This window comes from Melospiza georgiana, chromosome 4, assembly GCF_028018845.1.
Source record: "Melospiza georgiana isolate bMelGeo1 chromosome 4, bMelGeo1.pri, whole genome shotgun sequence".
In the NCBI taxonomy this organism is placed as follows: Eukaryota; Metazoa; Chordata; class Aves; order Passeriformes; family Passerellidae; genus Melospiza; species Melospiza georgiana.
Window position 1 is genome coordinate 31230551 of NC_080433.1, and position 17969 is coordinate 31248519.

The window sequence follows — 17969 nt, forward strand, 5'->3', positions numbered from 1 at the left end:
CACTGAACCTCCTTCTCTTAGTCTCCAGGGGAAGATTTCTGAACTCTTGTTGACCAGCCCTACCAACTCTGAGACCATTCACACAGGGATTATTCACTGTGGGCACAGCAACCAGGCCCAGGAGGAACATTCACCTCCCATGCCAAGGCAGTGGGGATAGGCTGCCTGGCTTTTTCCAAGTCTCTGCTCCACAGAAAGAGGCAGTAAGAGAGTCACTCTGTGACCCCAAATGCATGAGACAGTGTAGTTATATAATAATTACAGTGTATTTCTACTACACTCATCCTGCTCAGCACAAGGAGACCTCAAGCAACAGCTGTGCTGAAGCATACAGGTTTGTTCTAGGGAGGTGAACATTACTGAAAAAACCACCCCAACCAAACTGAGCTCAGTCCCTCACTCTCCTGTACGGTCTCTGGCTCTTATAAGCACCCAGGTGAGCTGCCTTTGTGTTCTCATTTTAAAACTGTAATTCTACATGCTCTCAGCTTTTTTTCCAAAGTTCTTGCCTTCATTTATCTGGACCTTCCTTTCATCTTTCTTACCCAATATATGCACACTCGTGTGGGTATTAAATGGTGATAGAAGCCACAGCTACTTCACAAAGGCCTTGCTCTGAGCAGTGAGTTTTTATTCTACTTTTAAGGGTGTTGACTTCCCCCCCTACCCCATTATAATCACTTCTCTTATTGCAAAAATCACAGCTTTCCAGTGCACAGACTCTGCTATACTGGGTCTGAAAGCAACTGTTTTTATAGTATGTGTCCTGCAAGAACCAGATATTGGTTAGCTGGACTACCAAAAGATACAGCAGCACCAGAAATTTTTCTTCTCTCAAGTCACCGGATTTAACTGTGCTATTTTTCCAATTCTCATTCCAAGTGAGCAATTTTCTGGTTCACTTAAGGCAGGGTGCCAATTAAGCACTCTGGGAATGAAAGTCTGTTAGATAAATTTTTTTTCCTGGAGTACTAATACATGTACAAACCAAATCAAAATGTTGGCGATTCTCTTCTTTTCTTCTTTTATCTCCCTGCCCCCTGTTTTTTTTTTTTTTTCTTCTTGTCTTTATTGTTCCCTTTTAACTAAAAGTCAGCATCTTAGTACCTCATTAATCCAAAAATTTTCAGGAAGGCCCCAGGAAGCTCAACATAAGCTTTTTTAACAATGAAGCAAGTAACTTCAGATTGCTATTCTAATATATTGGAGAATTACTTTATAGTTTAGGAGTGGCATTTTGCCTCTGTAACATAAAAAGTGCTGGTGATATATGTCACATACCCATGCCATTCATTCAAAATATCCAAACCAACTGCCACTGCCACCTCCCATGGAATAGAAGCCAGCAAGTAACACAAGGAATCTAAATTTATTCCATCATGTGCTGAAAGGGAGGGCTTTGCAACGTGCACAGAAATCAGGCTGCTGGGACAGCTTCAAAGGAAGGCGTGTGAAGAGCTGCTGCTGCTGAGGGGTGACTGTCCCCGGAGGCGTTTGAGAAAAGACTGGACATGGCACTTAGTGTCACGGTCACGTTCACGTGGTGGTGGTGTTCGGCCAAAGACAGGACTTGATGATCTCAGAGATCTTTTCCAACCGAACTGATTCTGTGATTTCTGTGATTCTGAACCATTCTGCTCTCTCCAGCTCCTCATCCATCATCCCCTGAACCCGCGCAGTCCAGGACGCCAGATCTCCTCCACTTCTTCTCCAGCGCTCCCAAGCAAGGGAGGGTTCTCTGCCTAATGGCGTTCAGTTATTTAGCTGGGCGAATAAACAAACAATCCCCATAAAAAACATTTTTAACAACTCTTCCAGGCGATTCGAGCATTTTAGGGAAGGTGTTAAGGAAAACGCCGTCAGCACGGCACTAGCTTGCCCCCGTGAGCAGGGCCGACCCCCGAGCCCGCTGCCCGGCACTCCGCCCCCGTCTGCCTCCAGCACGGGAGGCGGAGCGGAGCCGCGGATCCCATCGCCCCGGCAACGCGGCGGCCGCAAACCGTTCCCGGGACACGCGGCGGATCCCACCGGCGGCGGACGCGAGCGCCGGGAGCGGGCGCGGCCCAACGGAGAGGTGCGCCCCCGCCCCCCCCCCCCCCCCCGGAATTAAGGCGAAGCTCGATGGAACAGCCCGGCCCAACCGCCCCCGCACCGCGGGGCTGACCCTACCACTGCGGCGCGGGGGGGATGGGGGCTGGGGGGCATTCTTCCTCGGCTCCGCTCTTGCCGAGCCCGCTGCTTTCGCCAGTGAGATGCCGGGAGGGAAAGCAGAACAAAGGAGCATCCCGGTGGTGGCCCGTGCGGGGAACAGCGCCCCGCGGGGGTCCCCTTTCAGCTGCTCGGCGTGCCCGTGGGGTGGTACGGCCCGTGCCCCCCCGAGGTGCCGCGCCGCGCGGTACTGGGGGTACCGGCCGGGCGGGGGGGGGGACACCGCGCACCGTCGTCCTCCGCCCCCCGCCCGGCTCGGTCACGTGGCGGTGGAGGTGCGAGGGACGTGGCCGCCGAGGGCCGGTGCTGCCCGGTGGCAGTGGCGGGGTGGCGGCCCGGACCCCCCTACATCGCTGTCTTGCCCGAGAGCTGGGGGCTCTGCCTGGGGAGAAGCTCACTGGAGAGAATGAGGGGTTCTGCCTGGGGAGAACATGCCTGGGGAGAACATCACTGCTCTTGGCCCACCGCCTCAGAGCTGTTGTGTCTCTCCCGCTCCTTCAGGAGCCCGCCGTAGGCCTGGCCAGCAGTGTGCAATGCCTCTCTTTGGCAACTCCTTCAGCCCAAAGAAGACGCCCCCCAGGAAATGGGCCTCCCTGTCCAACCTGCACCTGGTGAGTGCCCGCACCTGCGGTTTGCTGCAGGAGCCATGTCTTGGTGCCAGGGGTGGGTGGCTCTTGCTGTCAGTGCCATAACCCTTACAAGGGCTCCCAGCTGCTTCTGGGGCAGGAAAAAATTCTTCACTCAGTGAGTGGGTGGGCTCTGGAATAGACTTCCTAGGGTAGTGGTCACAGCAGCAAGCCTGACAGTTCAGGAAGTGTTTGAACAATACTCTCAGGCACACGGTGCAGCTCTTGTGGACAGTTCTCTGCAGGGCCAGGAGTTGGACTCGATGATCCTTGTGGGTTCTTACCACATCAGTATATTCTGTTATTCCAACTGTGCTGCTTTCTTGCTGCAGTGCAGCACCATTCCTGATCACTGTGACTGTACATGAAGCTAGAAATGGAATAGCTCAGGGAAGAATCATCATCACCACACCTGCAGCCCAGAACTGTGTCACTGAAAAATTCCCACCTGTGGTCTCTAAGTGCAGGGAGATGGATGAGAGTGTAGGTGGGAGAAGTGCAGGGATGGCAGTGAGAGGAACCAGTCCTCTACTGCAGCAGTACATGACCAAAGGAGTACATGCTCAAAGCTTCCAGAGGCCATTTGGATCAGCATCTTCCACTGGAATGCTAGTCACTAAGAAATGGGAGATCAGGGGATGGCTCTGGAATTCTGTGAAACTCTGAGTGTGATCTTCTCCATGCAGCTGGATAGATCCACCCGTGAGGTTGAGCTGGGCCTGGAATATGGCACCCCCACAATGAACCTTGCTGGCCAGAGCCTGAAGTTCGAAAATGGCCACTGGGTTTCAGGTAGAGTACAGCCCAGCTTGTCTGGTATGAAGTTGCCATGGTTGGCTGACAATCTGTATTTTGACCTCCTTCTTTCCTCCAAGAATCAGGAGGCTTCCTGGGGGATCGCAGGGAACTGCAGCGCTTGCGCAAACGAAACCAGCAGCTCGAGGAAGAAAACAACCTACTTCGGCTGAAAGTGGACATTCTGCTGGACATGGTGAGCCTTTGCCCAGCTCCTGCCTGCCCATAGCAGTGGGGATGCCCGGGCAAAGGGTGCTGGGTTCCCTGAAGAAGGCTTCTCTCAGTGCACCCCACTTTCTGCTTTACTCTGTCGTGCAACATGGGTGTAATGGCAAAGTGACTGTGGGAGTAAAGCCTGATCCCCTCTGTGGAAAGAGGGGAAGGTTCCCGCCACATCAGAGCTTGTTGTGAACACTGTGAGAGACAGAAGTCCCTGCTGTCTCCTGTTTCCCTTTCTGCACAGAATATGGCATTTTTCTTGCCACTCTATTCTCTTCCGTAACTATGAAACTGAGTTACAGCCACTGTTTCTGGTCACAGAAGATTAAAGCTTCCATCTGCTGTCATGAGGGGTGAGACACGTATCCTTTGTGAATGAAAGAATTTCCAGTAAATAAACTGAAATTCAGCCTTACCCAGAGATCACAGGTTTCATGCTTAAAATCTGGAGAGACATTCAGGGAAATAGAACACACATCTATTCGCAGTTAATAAGTGATTTAGCCTTTATGTCACTCTAAACAAATATTTTATTTCCTTACCCTTCACGTGTTTTAAAACTGGAAAATGGCTTTTGTGGCTGGAACACTCAGCAGAAGCACTTTCTGCTCTTCAGGTTTTCCAGGCAATCTCAGTGAAACATGACATGGCAGCTTCCCCCTTGCTCAACAGGAACAAATTGCCTCCTGCAGGACCTGGCTTGTGGCTGTAAATCTTGGTTGTACGGTGAAGTTGGAAAAGCCTCACCAGCTTTTAACTCCCTCCTGTTGCTGTTTGCTGTGTGTTCCAGCTCTCTGAGACCACTGCCGAGTCCCACCTCATGGAGAAGGAGCTGGAGGAGCTGAAGCAGCACAGCCGGAGGAAGAAGTGAACAAGAGATGGCCAGGCTGGTTCTGGGTCTTGGCCCACAGGATGCTGGGGCTGGCTCGGGCCTCCCAGGCATGTTGGTACTGTGTGAGGTACTTTGTTTCATGGGACCACGAGTGCTGAGACGCCTCCAGCGCAGTGTGGTGCCGTGGGTACTGCTAATGGCTGGTTTGGCACCACAGCGCTGTTAATTAACACGATTTTCCTCAGAGCACTTTATCTTGCTACATTGCTCAGCGCAGCCCAGCACAGGCAGCCGGACAGCCGGCGGTGGGGCCGATCCGTCTCCGTGAGGGCTCCTGCTCGCCTTCTCTGCTCTCCGAAGCGGGGAGACCTCTGCCTCGCCCCCACCGCGGGGAGCCCGCGGGTGCTCGTACAAACTTCACCGTCTGCCTTGGGCGAGCAGGATGCTGGAGTTGCCCGTTCTCGAGAGTTTTGCATATTTGTTATAAAACCTTGCAATTAAAACCCGTATCTGAGGGTGTTTGTAACGCGTCGCGCTGTGCGGCGGGGACCGGGGTGGGGGGCGGCCGCTGCTCCTCCGGGCCGCCAGGGGCCGCTGCCCGGCCCGGGCTGGGTGGCGGGAGGGCGGCCCCGCTTCCGGCGGCGCTCTGGCCGCCGCTCCTTCCGTCCTGTCTGGTGGCGATGGCGGCCGCGGCGTCCCTGTCCCCGGAGGAGCTGCTGCCCAAGGGCGGCGCGGGCAAGGCCGAGGAGCTGGAGGACGAGCTCGACGAGGAGGAGGAGGACGACGAGGAGGTATCGGGGCAGGCGGCGGGGAAGGCCGGGCGGGCGCGGTGACCCCGCGGGGCGCGCAGGGCCGTGCGGCGGGGCCTGACATGCTTGGTGCCGCCCGCAGCTGGACGAGACGCTGGCGGAGCGGCTGTGGGGACTCACGGAGATGTTCCCCGAGAGCGTCCGGTCGGCGGCCGGGGCTACATTCGACCTCTCGCTGACGGTAGCGCAGAAGATGTACAGGTGAGGGGGCGGCGTGCCGGGCCGGAGCCCCTCGGAGCGGGCCCGGCGGGCAGAGCGGGGGCGCGGGCGGCTCTGCCGGCCTTCGCTGCGGCTTTGGGCGCTGGTAGCGCAGTGCGGGGCCTGCGGGGAGCGGCAGAATCACGGGCTTTGTTTATGGGCTGCTTGGGAAGGGCGGGGATAAGGGGACACCCCGGAGCTCGGGGTTGAATTTGGAGGCAGGCTTATGTTTGAGGCACGGAAGGGAAACGCGGGATTGTGCCAATAAGAACTGATTCCTAGGGTTCTTTATCCTTGATAGATTCTCTAGGGCAGCTCTGTGGATTGGCACCACCTCCTTCATGATTCTGGTTCTTCCTGTCGTCTTTGAAACCGAAAAACTGCAGATGGAGCAACAGCAGCAGCTGCAGCAGCGACAGGTGAGACAGGAAGGCCCAGCCGTCTGTCCCGGCCCTGCAGAGTTGGCCGGGAGTGCCTGCACCTCCCGCTGTGAGCAGTGCTGGGGTCGCTGGGGCAGAAGGGTGCACTCTGTTGTATGCTGTGGCCTCACTCATCCCACCAGATTCCCCGACTGGGTGTTCTCATTGGACAATCCTGCTGATTCCCAGTGGTGGCAATGCCTGGCAAGCCCAACCTGGTTTTTACCAGCTAAAACTTGCTGTGAGGGGCTGCGGTAGGGGCTGTGGTTGGGCACTGACCTTGGCTGTTGCAGCAGGCATGGGGCTGGTGCTGCAAAGTGCCACCAAAACCTGGGGGAGGGGGGACAGCATGGCAAGACATCTTGTGTCCTTGAAACTCCTCAATGAATGTTTTTTTTTCCAGATCCTCCTCGGACCCAACACAGGGCTCTCAGGGGGAATGCCAGGGGCCCTGCCTCCGCTGTCGGGAAAAATCTAATTTGCGGAAGCTGAGTTGGATTCATATCAAGTGGGAAGACCTTGCGATTATGATATATTGAACTGTTGATTTGTTGGGCCAGGGCATTTTTTCTTTTTATTTTTGGTTATCCTTTGGGACATTGACCTGTTCATAACGAGGGAGGGAAGCCCCCCTATGGACCTGATGATGGCTCCTGTCTGCATCCCCCTCTCCTTTAGAAATCATGAGTATTTCCTTTTATTCAATCACTATGCCATAACCAGTTACAGACTTGGACCGGGGGAGCTCCTCTGCCAGCTTCTTGCCCCCACAAAACACCCTGGGGCACAGGTCAGGCTTTGAAATGCAGCAGGCAGACACAACAAGTGCTTTCCTGCCTGATTTGGAGCTGAAGGACAGTGGTGGCAGGAAGTGTGACTTTCCCAGCAGAGGAAGGAGGGGTGCCGGTGGCAATCAATACCCCATGGAAAATACTCTTTGGGAAGATGCATCTGCAGAAACACTTTCACTGCAGCTGTGTGTGTGTGAGAACCGAGGGAGCAGCAGGCCAGGTTTGAGACGATCACATCCACGCAGATTCTCTGCCTCATAAAGTAGAACAGACATCAGCTGCGTATTTTTTTGTATGGAATATTAAATAAATCCAACCTGAGCAGTGTGGTTTTAATAGATGTCCTTGAGGGAGGCTCAGTTCTTTCAGAGCTGCCGGGGGATTTCTGGGTAGGGATCTCTCCATTTCATGCACAGCCTGGCAGTGTGGAAGGAACAGATGTGGCCTTGTCACCTTCAGAGGGGTGGGGAAGCCATGTTTGGCTTAAGGGAATTCTGGGAGGTGATCCTACCTCAGCACCAGTGTCCAGTGTTCAAGGTTCTTAATGCACAGAAACGTGGTGGTTTTATAACCAAAGAAAAAAATTTATTTATCTTTTACATACTTTGTTACAGAACAATTCAATTGAACATACAGAAGTGATAGGACATTTATATGGAAACTTTTTTTTTTTCCATTTTTAATATTTGGTTAAACAAAATACATCTCTGTAAACAAACCCAAGACAAGGCTCTAACAAAACCAAACAAGCAAGAAAACAAAGAGGGGCTTCCCTGCTCCCGAGCAGTGGGACTGGACCAGCTCACCCACCCCCGGGCACAGCAGCCTCACCTCCCACAGGGATGTGATCACACACTTTCCCTTTACCTGAGCAGCTGGATCACACTGTTTCTCCCCCGGGAAAGCAGCCCCAAAGTATTTTAAAACATCTTTGCATATTGTGCACTGATCCATTGGCTTGCAGTTTCCATGCAAACAGGGTTTTTCTCCAAAGTGCAACTTCAATCAGCATAGAAAATGTTGCTGTTGAGATTTATATTTTCCCCTCTTGAAGAAATGGCTTCAAGTCAAGAGCAGAATGCCTGCAGGCTGAACATCCTGCCTGGAAAGTGTTTAAAAACTCTGCCAGCTGGTATTGGTCATTGGAATGTGTTACGAAATAGGACTTTTTAAAATGTAAGAGCCATTTGCCCTTGACTGTGGGAGGCTGTGCTCAAAGGACTGCAGATGTGCTTGCCAGATGTCCGGGGGTCAGCAAACATCATCATCCTGTCATCATGTGGCCTCTGTTCTCTGTTGGGACGGTGCCATTTTGGTGGTCTCTGAGGTTCGAGCACCTGCTCATGCATTTGCAGAGCTCTGAAGAGAAAAATAACTGAGAAAAGGTCATTACAATCCCTCCTTTCCCCAGCTCAAACATCAGTAATGAGAGTTTCCTGCATGATGGAACAGGATCCTTCGAGCTCCATCAGGTGCCAGAGGTTGCTGTTCAACCAACACATGTAAAGATGGAAGCAACCAGCAGCTCAGCTAGGAAGTGCTAAACACAACCAAGGGAGTTCCAGATTCAGCATTTCCTCCTCCTGCCACAGAAGGCATGGCTGAGCTACAGCTCTCCTGGGTGACTGGGAAACAGCTGGTGGAGATTCCTCAGTGTCTCTGTGTCTAGTTTCTCTTCCCCATGGAAGGCAGAAAAAAGCAATTCACCCATTCATGGAATGTTTGTTGGCCAATGCTAAAGGAGAGGTTGGTTCAACTACCAAGCCAGGGTGTCTCCAATGCCTGGAAGTTCTGGTGGACCCTCTGCAGCTCCCAGACCAGCAGATGGTAGCAATAAATGAGGAAAACTGACTGCCTATAAAGGCTTCCCTCCTCAGCCCATTTTTATTTTTTAACTTGACCTCTTTCACATTACATCTGTGACTGTGGGCTGGACTTCTGGAGAGTGGAAAATAAAAGGGAGTTAATTTCTTTGAAAACCTCTTCAGCTTTATTCCTCTCTCCAAGGAGCCCCTAAACTACTGGGTGACCATGCAGAAAACCAAAATAACTGTTAAAAAATAGTGAAAAAAGAAAAAAACCCACCATAGCACAAAGAAACCCAAGCAGACTGTGGTTTCTCTTCAGTCCAGAAACTTGATACTCCTCAGTCATCCTGTGCTTGTTGTTTCCATGTCACCTTAGCCAGACACATACTGCCAAACAACCACTCACCACATACATAAATCCTTGGAAACCCTGGGGAAGAATCCTCTAGCTACCCGAAGAATTTCTTGGAAGATGACTCTGGTTTTATTATTGTTTCTTAATTCCTGGCACAAACCAGCCCTAAGAAGCAGAGGGTCGTGCTGAAGCACTGTACCATTCCTAGTGTTCTGAGTGTCCTGAGAGACCCTTAGGAATTGCAAATGTCTTCACAACAATTTGTTTTGGAGGGAGAGAACTGTAAAGAGGTGGCAGCGTGCTCAGTCCCTGCTCCTTCCTGACAAGCCCTGGAGGGAGCAGTGTCCCACCACACACAGCCTTGAACCACGTGGGGAAATGGAAGCCCAGGGTTTCCAGGCACTCCTTCTCCCCAGCCCAGTTTTTCAAGAGTGTGATGCCTCCCAGATGGCCAGAGGGCACTGCAACTCATTCACCTTGCAATTAAAGTGATTGGCTTCCAGTTTCCTCTGCTCTGCCCTCAGTTCTTCCCCACCCACCACCCCAATGTCCTCTGCCATTGCCCTATTGCACCAAGGAAGGAAGAGAAGAGCCTAACAAAGGAAATTCCAGACGAAGAGAGTTGGGGCACCCACTATCCAGGTTTTAGGACATCAGGAGTTTGGTAAAGGGGAAGAACTGTAGTGGGAGGACAGAGCTGGCCCAGGTCACACGTCAGCTCTCCAGGTCTGATGTGCTTCCACCTCCTCTGGCACCACCAATAGGAGTTCACAGTTCTTTCCTCTCAGCTGGTGTTTCAAAAATTTCCTATCATAAAGAGAAATAGAAACAAGGGCTACTGAATGTAGAACTTCATCATCTACAACAACAATTAAATATTATCTTAACCTCAACAGAGATAAGTCTATATAGATGCTACTTTATTATTTCCCAAGGGAAGAAAAACAGAATTAAAACCAAATTTAGTTTCTTCATATTTTCAAGATCAAGAATCCCATCTTAACTTTAAATAATTCCAACAAATCTGGGAGAAAAATAATTTTTTTATTCTAAAAAAAGAACACCCCATCACACAGATGTCCTTAGCAGCAGTGCACCACTTCGTCATTTGACGTGTTTTTTTAGCCCTTTTCTGCACGTAAGCTTTTTCTAATAACAAACTTGGATTACTTCCAATAAACATGAAAAATCAACATCTCCTCCAATATCTTTTGGTCCAGATTTCCAAAACTCTAAGTAAAGAAAGCCCTAATTTATTGCTGAAGAACGATACACCTAGGATAAAATCCACCAGAACCTCTGCACAGTAGTTTCACAAGACTTACTTTACCCCAGAAATTTACCAAAACTTCAGTGGCACGGCTGGCTCTGCAAACACTGCACATGTGCAATCCCCAGTCCCTATCTCAGAACAAGACCAGTCAAGGAAGCAAAGCTGCTAGTAGGATTTATGCCATGATGGAATGGAAGCTAAACAGCAATCAAGCGCAGGTGAAATTTTACAAAGTATTTACAATGACCTTCTTGTGTTAAGATTGAAGAGGGAAGGGGAGCCAAGCCAGAAGGGCAGTGTATGCTTACATGGGAAAAGTGATTCCTAACAAACAGCTCTTACTGCTCTCAGGGATAAAGCTGCACTTTTAGTCTGGAAAGCCTTTTGCTGCAGACATGCAGATTGTTACTAAATAGGCAAAGAATGCTGATACTGTCATGTTCGAGGAGGGAGCAGAGCACAGCACATCGTGTTGCAGGTGTCCCCCTCTAATACCAGAAAAGGCCTCTACCTTTGCCACAGACAGAGCCAGACACGTAAGAGGCCAAGTCAAGCTCTTCTAAGATGATAGAGACATCACTGCCAAAAGCATTTCCCTGGCTTTACACAAACGGGGCATAAATCCAAGTGGAGGCAGAAGAACCTTATTACTCTCAAATTTTTACAATTGCAAGTCAGCCATACATGTTTCAATCAGCAACTGTTTAAGGCCAGACTTCTTACCTCCAACAGGGACAGATTAGAGGAAATCCTACCTGAGCTCACTTTCACCTCCAATCCACTCGGGCACCTTGAGCTTGGAGTCGAGGTTGTAGTAGGTGCCTCCCACCTCCCGGACACAGATCCAGTGCTGTCGCTTGAGGGGGAGCTTCAAGGGGCCCCAGCAAAGGCTGGAGGGCAGGTTCATGATGAAGCCCATCACGTTAGACAGGGCAATGGCGTTAACATCCCTGAAAGAGCGCACAACATCAACCAGATTATGTTCTGGTGTTTTCACTTCAATCTCTTTGTCAGTTTTACAAAGAGCAGCCACCTCCAGAATGACACAGCTTCTCAGTACCTGCGCTTATCCCACCAAACCGCCTCGTAGCCTTTGGTCTGAAGTGCTGCCATAATCACGTTCACATCATAGTTCCCATTCCCCAGCATGCTCTTCTTGTGGGGGGTCACCATGGTGTTGGGAGACAGCCTGCAAACAGAAGAGGAGACTGCTTAGCAGATGTTTGTTGAACCTGTATTCCACAACCTGCTATATAACTTGAAGTCCAGGGGTTTTGTGTTTAAACACAAACTATTCCGTGCCCCCCTTATCCCTCATCAAATGGGCTGAGGAAACTAAGTAATGCATTAAGAATAACTCTGATGTACAAAGCCTCCAAAAAATCCTGCCTTTGATGCAAAAGAAATCACAAAGCTCTTTCTCTCTGACCCCTTGAACTGGTACTTCTGAAGGATGCTTCAATTATGATTTTTCCTCAATTTACAGTCAGAGTAAATGCCAGTTTGCTATTCAGGACAGCAGCTATTACAATGTCAAGAGTCCAACAGTCAACAGCAGTCCTGAAGACTGGATAAGAAAAAGAGGCATGGGAGGTTGGCTGCAGGAAAGGTTGTTCTTCCTCCTCCTCCACTGGAAAATGAAAGAAGTATTCAGACACAAAGCTGTGAAGATACTTGGGGTTGGGAGCTTTCCAAAGCTGTTGTGGTTGCTAGATGGTAAAAAAATATCTGTTGTTGTAGGTAACTAAACAGATAATCCTGGTGCAAACAAATCTCTTCAGCTTCAACTGGTAAGTTTGCTTAGACATCACTTGTATTACTACAGCATCTAAAAATGCAGAACCAGAGTCCATCACATTCATACAACTGCAGAATATCCTGAGTTGGAAAGGATCTACATGGAGTCCACTCCTGGTCCCAGACAGGACAGCCCCAAGGATCACACCACGTGCTTGACAGCATTCATTCACTTCAACTCTGTCAGGCTTGCTGCTGTGACCACTTCCCTGGTGAGCTTGTTCCAGTGCCCAACTGCCCTCTGGGTGAAGAACCTTTTCCTAATATCCAAACCAGACCTCCTCTGACAGTGCCTCATGCCATTCCTTCAGGTCCTGTTACTGGTCACCAGAGAGGAGAGACCAATGCCTGCCCCTCCACCTCCTCCTGTGAGGAAGCTGTGGGCTGCTATGAGGTTACATGCCAAAAATATGTAACAGCCTTTGCACAAGTTCAGATAATGGATGTGAGACACAACATGGAGATGTGGCAAAAAAGCCTGTTAGCCACTTTTATGGTTTCATGTTCCCCCCTCTGCCTAAGAAATTTTGTAAGGAGGAAAAACAACAGGATGTACTATTATGAAGATGACAGCAGGAAAAGCAAGCATGGGGGAAACTGAGAGCAGAGAACAACGTCACATAAGGCCAATCCAAAGAAAGTGAAGCCTCAGATGAGTTCTGTTGTGATGAGTTGATCTTTCCATTGATAAGGACTCTATTAATTCTGCTAGTGCAAAGTTCAGATTTCATATCATCCAAACATCTGTATTTTACCTGCCTCCTCCTCCTGTCAACTGCATCCTCAAAAATCCTAATGTTTCTGCACATTTTCCATTCAGCCTTTACCATACTGAATATTCTGCAGGCATATTTCACCACTGGAAATCCTGCAGCCCTTCTTTGTTCCTGCCTTTCTTACCCAACAAATTATATTTCTTTAAAAAGGTGTCCATGCAGCAGTGGTGGAAGATGTGGAAAATTATTTTTAACTTTAGCACAATAGTGTTTGATCCCCGTATCTGTGATTAATGCTTAGTTTTGTACCATACAGTACCTTGTACAAATTCCAGAGATTAATGTGGTTTTATGTTAACTCCCTACATCTGTGACTAACAGTCTTGTATCAGCTAGTGCTTCCTTATTTACCTATATCAGCCACTGGGATGTACTAGCAGATGTCTTAGTTTTGAGAACAAAGATAGAATGCCAGGGCAAAGAATGATAAGAGAAGTGCATCGTGACCTGACAACATACTTGAGATAGTCTCAAGGTGAAAAGATTCATTAGAAGACCCAGAACCAAAATGGAAAATTTGGGGAATGTGATGTTCCCAAATGACCACCAAAGACTCTCAAAAGACCCCTACTGATATCCAAATAAATCCATGGAAACAATTATCATATATGCATGTATTCAGGAAATACAATGCACTTGCAGTAGAAATGCAGTGCATTTGTACTGGTTTCATGCATATAACCTGGTCTGGTTGTATGACTAGTACACTGCTGGGGGCACACGTTAGGTGGAGAGATCCCGTGCACCCAGCACGCTGAATGAAGTCATCTCAGCTTTCTTACTTATCCAGCTGTGGAGAGTTCACTTCCCAGTGTTCAGCGACACCCTGACAGCATAAGGCATTTGACAAGAAAGTAGAGAGATTCAGAGCAACCAAGGCTAGAGAGGCTAGAGACAGGCAGCCTTTGTTTTGGTTTTGTTTTCAGCTGGAAGTTTTTCTGCAGTGGAGCAGTCTGCAGCAGAACAGTCTGGGAAGCATGCTCACTGCAGAAGGGAGAGGAGTCCACAATACCTGCTAAGAGGAAAAGCTGTTAATATCCACCATGGGGTGTATTTTAGGGTGTATTTTACTAATCACAGAGACAGAACCTGCAGCTTGTCACAGTTCTTCCAGCATCTCTATAAAGCAAGATCACTTGGCTATGCCTAATTCCTCAAGATCATTGCTTCAACCTACCAACTCTCCTAATCCCCACAAGCACAGAAAACCTTACAATCCAGAGAGCCCTTTGGGCTGCAGAAGCACCCTCTCATGGCTCCACTTTCCAGACAAGTTTATTCAAGAGCTGAAAGAACACATTTATCTTTGTTCCTTCACATAACTTCCAGAGCCCCAGAAATGTGAGGAGGTGACCAGCATGGGCAACAAGAAACTGCCATGTGTGAGCAAACTTGCCCCAAAAACCACCTCAACATCTTGACCCACACATACCTAAGCAGGGTCCACAATCATCAGCTGAAGGATTCTGACCACTAAAGGAATTAAACTGTTGTTTTGGTATTTTTTTATCTAGCCACTGAGCGGAGGAAGACTGACAAAGCTGGACAGAAATCCAGGTAAATAATCCTCCTGATCTTTCTATCAGAAACTTTCATCAACATGTTGTCTTAACACAAGGGGCTCCAAGATTCCTGCAGTTGTCTTTCCTAATCAGATCCCAATATGCAGACTCCAGTGAAGCAAAGAGATTTATTTGTATCTCCACACAACACTTGGAACATGCAATCATACTTCCTGCAACAAAAGCCAGAGGAACATCAAAAATGTATTTCTTGTTTTAGAGGAAAGAAGAGGGAAAGGCTACACAATCGGAGGGGTGTCCAGACCAAGTTTCAGCACATGCTTGAGACGATAATCATCAGACTACCCTGGCCTTACACAATAGGATGCAGCAAAAGGGAAGCTAATGATTAAGCAATGTGGTTCAATCATTCTCCAAGGAATGTGGTAAAAGCCAGAGAGCTTAAGTTTATTTGTGATTTTGTTACCTTATCAACACCAGGTTTAAAAATCAGACCTCAACATTTTTGCAGGTTATTAAAAATATTCATCCCACCTTTATCAATACATAGAATGTGAGTAGACGCAGGAAAAGACAAGTGACATAAAAAGGGCAACTAAATTCACACTTCTTAAAGGCAAGTCAAAGAGCTACACACAAGTAGTCACCCAACAGAAACAGAAAGGCAGCAGCAATTCTTTTGGCTAACTTATAGCTCATCCATTTTTAAGAGGAATATCCATGTGTATTTCCATACTGCCATGGGGCTGAATCAAGCTGTGTATCTTGATCTGAATATTAGGATGGAACAACTCCAGGCTGGAATAAAAGACAAACTCTCCCTTCTAGGGAAAGAGGTCCAGCAAGATTAATATCCAGTCTTTTTCTGAGAGGTTTCATGCTGCACACTAATTCTGTCTCACCAAACGCAATGAAAGCCAACTAATTAGATCATCACACTCCTTCCACCACATGAACTGCCTTTGTTTGCTTCAGGCCAAGAGCAGTCCAGCTGTGAGTAAGATTCTGACAATTGCTGCTCTGGAACAAAACCACAGTGTGTTTATGCTGGACAAAGAATGCCTTGAGCCTGCCATGGACCAGCTCCACTCCACCAGCAGGAGTTTTATCTGCAACACTACAATAAATAGCATTTCAATCCGATACTTGTTATTGTCCTTCACCACATTCTCTGCCAAAGACAGGCATGAGTTTGATGAGTCAAGCACCGGTTTCATGAAACTGCCAGTTTTCAGGGGAGCTGCAACAGGGCCACAGCTCCCTGTCATCAGCACAGGGTACCATGACTGCCTCGTGCCACAGCATGAGCTGCCATGGTGTGGGATCTCCAGCTCCTCACAAACACAAGGTGCTGGCAGCTGCTGGTAACAGGTATTCAACCAAAACTTACACCATGTTTACAACGTCTGCACCTTGACTATCAGAGGAGAGCCCCTTCCCATCATTTCCTTTATCATCACAGATTCATCAGCAGCGGGTCACCAGAATTTCCATAAAGCATCAAACCACCATAAAATAAACACTGAGCAAAATATGAGCTATTGAACAGGCCACGTTAATAATTTATATTCATCCCTGTAAAACTCAAACCTACTTTATTAATTATCTGAAGCTCCTGGGAAACATTTAGCAATGCCACAGGAAACAGGCATCCAGCTACTGAAATTAAAGCCAGTTTGAGAGAGTACAGAGAGTCTTGCTGCATGGAAAAAAAAAAGCCCATAATATTTGAAGAACTTCACTGAACCTCTTGAATAAGAATCACTCATTTGGCAAAACTCCTAATTTCTAAAAAAGTTACAAATGTTGCAGTACTAAGTCAGTAAGTCATTTCTGCTGCCTTCATTCCCCCAAGGCAATCCCCAAATCCATTATTAAATCTAGGTAATTTATCTACACAAGTGAGGGGCAAAAATATGGAAGACAGGTAGAAGAGGCACTAAGGTGAGTAGAGAGGAAGATAACACTCCAACCACGACAGCATCTACAATAAAACCCTTGGACCCATAGCTGGCAGCCAGAACAGATTAAGAAACAAGTAAAATGAGAAAGAATTTCTGCATGGAGGGACAAAAAAAAAGGCTGGGGTTAAAAAACCAAGATACATTCAGTTCAAAGGCACAGTCTGAATCCCTCCTTTTCTTTCTACTTCCCCCCAGACAACACCCAAAAATCCCTGCAATCAGCTGAGGACAAGGGGAAGCTACTGCCAGTACAGAGAGCAGCCTACCTCTGGAAAATCTCCTGCAGGGTTTCCCTAGTGAAGGCGTTGCTGTCCTGGAAGACATTGTTGAGGGCATGGAGGGCACACAGCTCCCTGCGTTGCTTCTCATGGTAAATGTGCTGTGGCGGCTGCTGGGATGGCTCTGGCGATTCCGATTTGGTCTTGTCACCTTTCCATGGCACACAGCTCATTTTCTCGATGGGTGGATGGGGAGTAGGTGGTGAAAAATGAAGGAGGCTGAAGTTTCTGCCCCCACAGTCACAAGAGCAGCCCACTGCCCCTTTCTTTTGTGGGCTAGAGGTGCTTCCAGCTTACGAATCCTCCTCTTGTGCTTCAGTTTACTCAGTAATTGCCTCTGACAGCTGGTTTTAAAAACCACATGAAGATCTGCAACCTCCCTCCTCCCATACCCCATAAAATGTAGTATTTCCCTTCCCCCCACAGAAAAAAAAATTAAAATGTCAAAATATATAATTCTCCTTAGTCTCACGGTACCAGCTGGAATTTATCACATCGTTCCTTTTCTTCCATCTCCTTTGGTCTACAGTGCCACTAAAAAAAGTACCCAGATCAGGTAACAGGAGAGGCCCAACCCCAAAGTGCCAAAGGGAAGAAGATGAAGCCAGCACCGGGTACTGCCTATAGGAGCACAGGGTGGTTAAGAACTTATCAGCTGCATTCCTCCATTCCTTTGGGAACGACTGAATCCCGGCAGGAAGATGCCAACAGCTCGGGAAAGGAAACCACTTCTTGCTAGGCCACGAGAAGCCCAAGTCCAGGCTGCGGGGAAGGCGACTCCTCACAGGTCACCCTGCGCTCCGACAAAGGGAAGTCTCCGTTAGCAACCAGAGGCAGCCCCAAGCCCGGGGGAGCGAGGGTAGGGCAGGCGGGACCAGCCCCACGGCCTGCCTCGCACCTCTCCACCCCGCCCCTCCCCGCCCTACGCCCTCACAACCACCACCACCAAAACAACAACAACAGCAGCAACAGCGACCCAGGCGGGAGCCGCTTCCCACGGCCGAGGCCCAGCGACTCCCACGGCCGAGGCCCAGAGACCCCCGCAGCCCACCGCGCTGAGGAAAGGCCCCAGTCTAACCCCCACCCAGCCCTTCGGGGCTCGCCGCTGGGCCGAGACGCCCGCCCTTGCCCTCGGGAGGGTTGGAGGGGTCCCGCCGGGCCGGGCCGGTCGGGTCCCGCCGACGGCTCCTCACCGCCCGCTCGGCCCCCGGGGCCGCCCCGCGCCGGCGCACGCGCGCGCCGGGCCCCGCTCGCGCCACTCTCGCGCACGCACGCACACACGCGCGCGCCCCCCCGCC

At 49.4% G+C, this 17969-nt stretch overlaps 3 protein-coding genes across 4 annotated transcripts; 2 read left to right on the forward strand and 1 right to left on the reverse strand.

Moving 5' to 3' along the window:
* Positions 1 to 1757: 1757 nt before the first annotated feature.
* CBY1 (chibby family member 1, beta catenin antagonist) lies at positions 1758 to 5225 on the forward strand. 2 transcript variants are annotated; one of them, XM_058022815.1, is made up of 5 exons: positions 1758 to 2074; positions 2710 to 2819; positions 3521 to 3626; positions 3710 to 3825; positions 4639 to 5223. In XM_058022815.1, the coding sequence occupies exons 2-5, from the start codon at positions 2742 to 2744 to the stop codon at positions 4717 to 4719; spliced, it is 381 nt and encodes a 126-aa protein (XP_057878798.1). In that variant the 5' UTR covers positions 1758 to 2074; positions 2710 to 2741; the 3' UTR covers positions 4720 to 5223. The 2 variants fall into 2 exon arrangements, with proteins under 2 accessions (XP_057878798.1, XP_057878797.1); XM_058022814.1 differs by lacking the exon at positions 1758 to 2074 and having other exon boundaries at positions 2477 to 2819; positions 4639 to 5225.
* A 92-nt stretch (positions 5226 to 5317) lies between these two features.
* Positions 5318 to 7237, forward strand: TOMM22 (translocase of outer mitochondrial membrane 22). The gene is made up of 4 exons (XM_058022813.1): positions 5318 to 5471; positions 5572 to 5690; positions 5989 to 6106; positions 6510 to 7237. The coding sequence occupies exons 1-4, from the start codon at positions 5361 to 5363 to the stop codon at positions 6582 to 6584; spliced, it is 423 nt and encodes a 140-aa protein (XP_057878796.1). The 5' UTR covers positions 5318 to 5360; the 3' UTR covers positions 6585 to 7237.
* Positions 7238 to 8864: 1627 nt separating this feature from the next.
* JOSD1 (Josephin domain containing 1) lies at positions 8865 to 17903 on the reverse strand. The gene is made up of 5 exons (XM_058022812.1): positions 17865 to 17903; positions 16660 to 17464; positions 11394 to 11522; positions 11089 to 11283; positions 8865 to 9867 (listed from the first exon to the last, which is right to left on the reverse strand). Exons 2-5 carry the CDS (start codon positions 16842 to 16844, stop codon positions 9768 to 9770), a joined length of 609 nt encoding a protein of 202 aa, XP_057878795.1. The 5' UTR covers positions 16845 to 17464; positions 17865 to 17903; the 3' UTR covers positions 8865 to 9767.
* Between the last annotated feature and the right edge of the window lie 66 nt (positions 17904 to 17969).

What these genes read in the sequence shown, in the direction of transcription:
- CBY1 (XM_058022814.1), top strand. Translation starts at nt 2,640, where the DNA reads ATGCCTGGGGAGAACATCACTGCTCTTGGCCCACCGCCTCAGAGCTGT. An exon ending in CCCTGTCCAACCTGCACCTG is followed by an intron (nt 2,820 to 3,520) that starts GTGAGTGCCCGC and finishes TTCTCCATGCAG; the next exon opens with CTGGATAGATCCACCCGTGA. An exon ending in AAATGGCCACTGGGTTTCAG is followed by an intron (nt 3,627 to 3,709) that starts GTAGAGTACAGC and finishes CTTTCCTCCAAG; the next exon opens with AATCAGGAGGCTTCCTGGGG.
- JOSD1 (XM_058022812.1), bottom strand. Translation starts at nt 16,844, where the DNA reads ATGAGCTGTGTGCCATGGAAAGGTGACAAGACCAAATCGGAATCGCCA. An exon ending in CTGCAGGAGATTTTCCAGAG is followed by an intron (nt 11,523 to 16,659) that starts GTAGGCTGCTCT and finishes TTCTGTTTGCAG; the next exon opens with GCTGTCTCCCAACACCATGG. An exon ending in GTTTGGTGGGATAAGCGCAG is followed by an intron (nt 11,284 to 11,393) that starts GTACTGAGAAGC and finishes GCGCTCTTTCAG; the next exon opens with GGATGTTAACGCCATTGCCC.
- TOMM22 (XM_058022813.1), top strand. Translation starts at nt 5,361, where the DNA reads ATGGCGGCCGCGGCGTCCCTGTCCCCGGAGGAGCTGCTGCCCAAGGGC. An exon ending in AGGAGGAGGACGACGAGGAG is followed by an intron (nt 5,472 to 5,571) that starts GTATCGGGGCAG and finishes TGCCGCCCGCAG; the next exon opens with CTGGACGAGACGCTGGCGGA. An exon ending in AGCAGCTGCAGCAGCGACAG is followed by an intron (nt 6,107 to 6,509) that starts GTGAGACAGGAA and finishes TTTTTTTTCCAG; the next exon opens with ATCCTCCTCGGACCCAACAC.